This window comes from Cynocephalus volans, chromosome 4 (assembly GCF_027409185.1).
Source record: "Cynocephalus volans isolate mCynVol1 chromosome 4, mCynVol1.pri, whole genome shotgun sequence".
In the NCBI taxonomy this organism is placed as follows: domain Eukaryota; kingdom Metazoa; phylum Chordata; class Mammalia; order Dermoptera; family Cynocephalidae; genus Cynocephalus; species Cynocephalus volans.
The window spans coordinates 153138780-153142397 of NC_084463.1; the positions used below are offsets into that span (position 1 = coordinate 153138780).

The window sequence follows — 3618 nt, forward strand, 5'->3', positions numbered from 1 at the left end:
TGAGGAAAATTTCCTGTCCTTTGCAAGGTCAATATTTGAGACTGCAAGGCTTTGGAAAACCAGGCTCTGTGAGGTGCATTTGCTTTAAGAATCCTCTACACTCCCTGGCATGTCAGAATATAAGAAAATGAAGGCACCCAGCTGGGATGTATGGAGTGAAGGAAATTGATGCATTAAATAGGCTATTGTTCTCCACACATTGACATATATAAAACAATATAAAATATATTTCCTCAGGTAAGGTATATGTCTTTATTAATACTCCTTACATAAGGCACCTTTCACGGAATAAATTAATATCATTGCCTCCTCAGGAGGCAGCATGTCTAAAGGTATTAACCTTTATTCACAGTGTGTATGGGGGGTTCTTGATAGAGCAATTGCCACTACCAAGCTGAGACTCTTTAGAGTAGGGCTAAGGAGACTAGAGCTCCTACATTGGACGTTTTGTCCAAATTTTCAAATCTTATTTGAAGCACCTCAGGAAAATGAATGCAGATTGTGGACATGGGGCAAATATGGCAAAAATGAAATATCAGGTGCAAAGTATGGGAAAGTAAATATTATAATTCTGTGTTTGTCATTTAGAGTTTATTGACATAACAACTGACACACACCCACACTTCTCCCAAGCCTTCAATTGGTTTCAGAGGCTGCTCTACCGACTACGGACGATGACATTCCTCAAAGCACCTTTGACATCCTTGTTCCTAAGGGTATAAATCAAAGGGTTGAGTAAGGGGGTGACAAAGGTGTAGACAAGGGCAAATTGGCGGTCCTCATCCATCGAGGAGCTGGCCCGGGGACGCAGGTACACCAAGGTGCCGCAGCCGTACTGCAGCAGGACCATGGTGAGGTGGGCGGAGCAGGTGGAGAAGGTGCGGTGGCGGCCCTCGGCAGAGCGCATGCGCAGGATGGCGGCGGTGATGAACACGTACGAGACTGAAATAAGGCTGAAGGGGACGGTCAGCACGAGGATGCCAGCGACATAGAGGACAGCCTGGTGCACGCGGATGTCAGCACAGGCCAGGCGCAGGACTGGAGGCACATCACAGAGGAAGTGGTTGATTTCCCGGCGGTGCCTGCAGAAGGGCAGGGTGAAGATTAACGACGTGAGCGGCAGGGACAGGAGCAGGGCCAGGCCCAGGGCGCCCGCCACCATCTGCACGCACAGCCTCTGGGTCATGATGAGGGTGTAGTGCAGGGGGTGGCAGATGGCCACATACCGGTCGTATGCCATGACTGCCAAGAGGAAACAGTCAGCGCCACCAAGGGTGACGAAAAAGAACATTTGGACCCCGCAGCCAGCCAGCGGAATGGGCTTTTGGGGTCCCCAAATGTTGGAAAGCATCAAGGGCACCACAGTGGTACTGTAGCAGATCTCTACAAAGGACAGGCTGGACAGGAAGAAGTACATTGGGGAGCGGAGGGAGCTGTGCGTGCACAGCAGCCAGATGATGGCTGTGTTGCCCCAAATGCTCATCAGGTAGAGGAGGAGGAAGAGCAGGAAGAGAAGGACCCGGAATCCAGGGACAGTGGTGAACACGCGGAACACAAACTCGGTGGGGCCCGACTGGTTGAGGACAGAGTTCCACGCAGGCATGTCTGCTGCAAAGGAAGGAAAGGAAGCACGGAGTCCTCATCGGCTGAGTTGCTCTACATCTGAGCAGGATAAACGATTGTGAATTCACGACAGAGCATCTGGTATATTATCCCTTGGAAATCTTTATGAATGAGACAGATACTCATCTGTAGAAGTTTCTGGTGACAAGACACGTAGGTGTTTCTGGTGAAATGTCTTCTTCTTTTTTTTTTTTTTTTCGTAACTCTGATATTTTTAATCCAATTGTCAAGAGATAATACTTTGCTTCTTTTATGTAATTCAACTAAAGAATTGTATGGTTGTAGAGATTTTAAAAATTAGATAAACGGATGTGTTGTTCACCTTTTGGGTAAACATTCTTTTGAAACATGCGTGCAGAGCCGTTCACAAATCCTATGTGTACAGCTTGATTTACTTTATAAATAGTAAATATACAGATAAAACTTCTACCAAGATTAAGCAGCAGAACAATTCCAGCAATTATCAAGCATTCTTTTTGTTTTTTTTTTTCAGTCTTTTTCCTTAACAAGAGTAATTACTCTCTTGACTTTTACCTCTGCAGGTTGTTGAACTATGTTTCAATTTATACATGATAAAGTATGGAACTGGCTTCATGATGAAACTGCCTTCAACTTCGGGTCTGCAAAGGTTATTCTTACTGTTCTGTGTAAAAACACACTGTTCTTTCCATTGCTTTAAGTATCCCATTTTATGGCTATAAATATATGAAAACTGTAAGTTGTTCACATTATATCCAGTTGTTTTGACTTTAAAACTAGGCAAATACCTTTTAGTCTAATCCTTTCTGATACATACTTTTCATATATTTCCTTTCATTTGAATATTTTCTCTAAATTTCCAGCCAGGAATCTCAACTTTTGGACTCGCACAGATTCGAATAAAAGGCAACTGAATCGAGTCATGTTAAAATTAAGGTGGAGCGCCCTGAAATTAGAAAAGACAAGGACACTAAAAATGCAGTAGCAAAGTTCATTTATGCATTAGAACAATCAGGAGAATAAGAAAGAGTTTTGCAAGCATCTGGAAGGTAAAATACCTACAAAATAAACACTTTCAGGTTGGACTACAACTTTATTTTTAATACAAAAATCCAAAAGACAATAGAACAATGTCTACAAAGTTATAAGACAAATTGTCGTGAAAGCATTCGATGCCCAGGCCTTAGTGATTTATGTTCAAAAGCAACAGAAAGACTTCCTCAGATTTACAAGGGCTTAGAAAATATATCATTCTGAATGCAATTAAAACAATCCCTCAAGAAAGGCTCTGGGTTGCTGGGTGATTAATCGGAATACATAATTCAAGTTTTGTAGACATGAGTGTATTAATTATCGTCATTTGATCACCACATATTGTACACATGTATTGATATTCAATTCTGTACCTCATGAATATCATAATCAATTATATTTCAACAAAAAAACTGTCCAAAAAAAAAAAAAAAGAATTGGGGAAGTTGTAAAACAATATGCTTTGAAAAATCAAATAGTAAAATACATATCTAACATTAATTGGGTAATGCAAATATTGTTACAAGCATAAGAGAATTGTCAAGAATAATTCTTGAAAAGATACATAATATAAAATACAAAATTAAAATAATTATGCATATTTAAAAACCACAATTTATATAGTTGGGAAAATGACAGAGAAGATGGGTGAAATGAAAGTATTCTAATTTCCTCAATCTATGTAAGGAAGGATCCAAGAGATATTTTATTTAGATGTGGCTAATTAGAGAAATATCTATCCAAACATATTTCTGAATAATAATCATCAAAAGAATAAAAACTAGCCTTTCCATTCCAAATGATCAAAAGTGTTTTTAAAAGTAAATATAACACAGAGAACAAAAGGCTGAAAGCAAAGGAAAATGAGATCAAGCATATAAAATAAAATAGCCTAAAATAAGCTGAAAAAAGTAAACATTTCATTTATGAAAATAAGTTTAAATGGAATTTATGTTCTATTAGAGACAAAGTCCCACATTCACA

At 39.7% G+C, this 3618-nt stretch overlaps 1 protein-coding gene across 1 annotated transcript; it reads right to left on the reverse strand.

The window, feature by feature from the left end:
- Positions 1-658: 658 nt before the first annotated feature.
- On the reverse strand, positions 659-1603 carry LOC134376609 (olfactory receptor 10Q1). The gene has a single exon (XM_063095099.1). It carries the CDS (start codon positions 1601-1603, stop codon positions 659-661), a length of 945 nt encoding a protein of 314 aa, XP_062951169.1.
- Between the last annotated feature and the right edge of the window lie 2015 nt (positions 1604-3618).

Excerpts from the sequence above, each read along its gene's own strand:
- LOC134376609 (XM_063095099.1), bottom strand. The coding sequence starts at position 1,603 with ATGCCTGCGTGGAACTCTGTCCTCAACCAGTCGGGCCCCACCGAGTTT.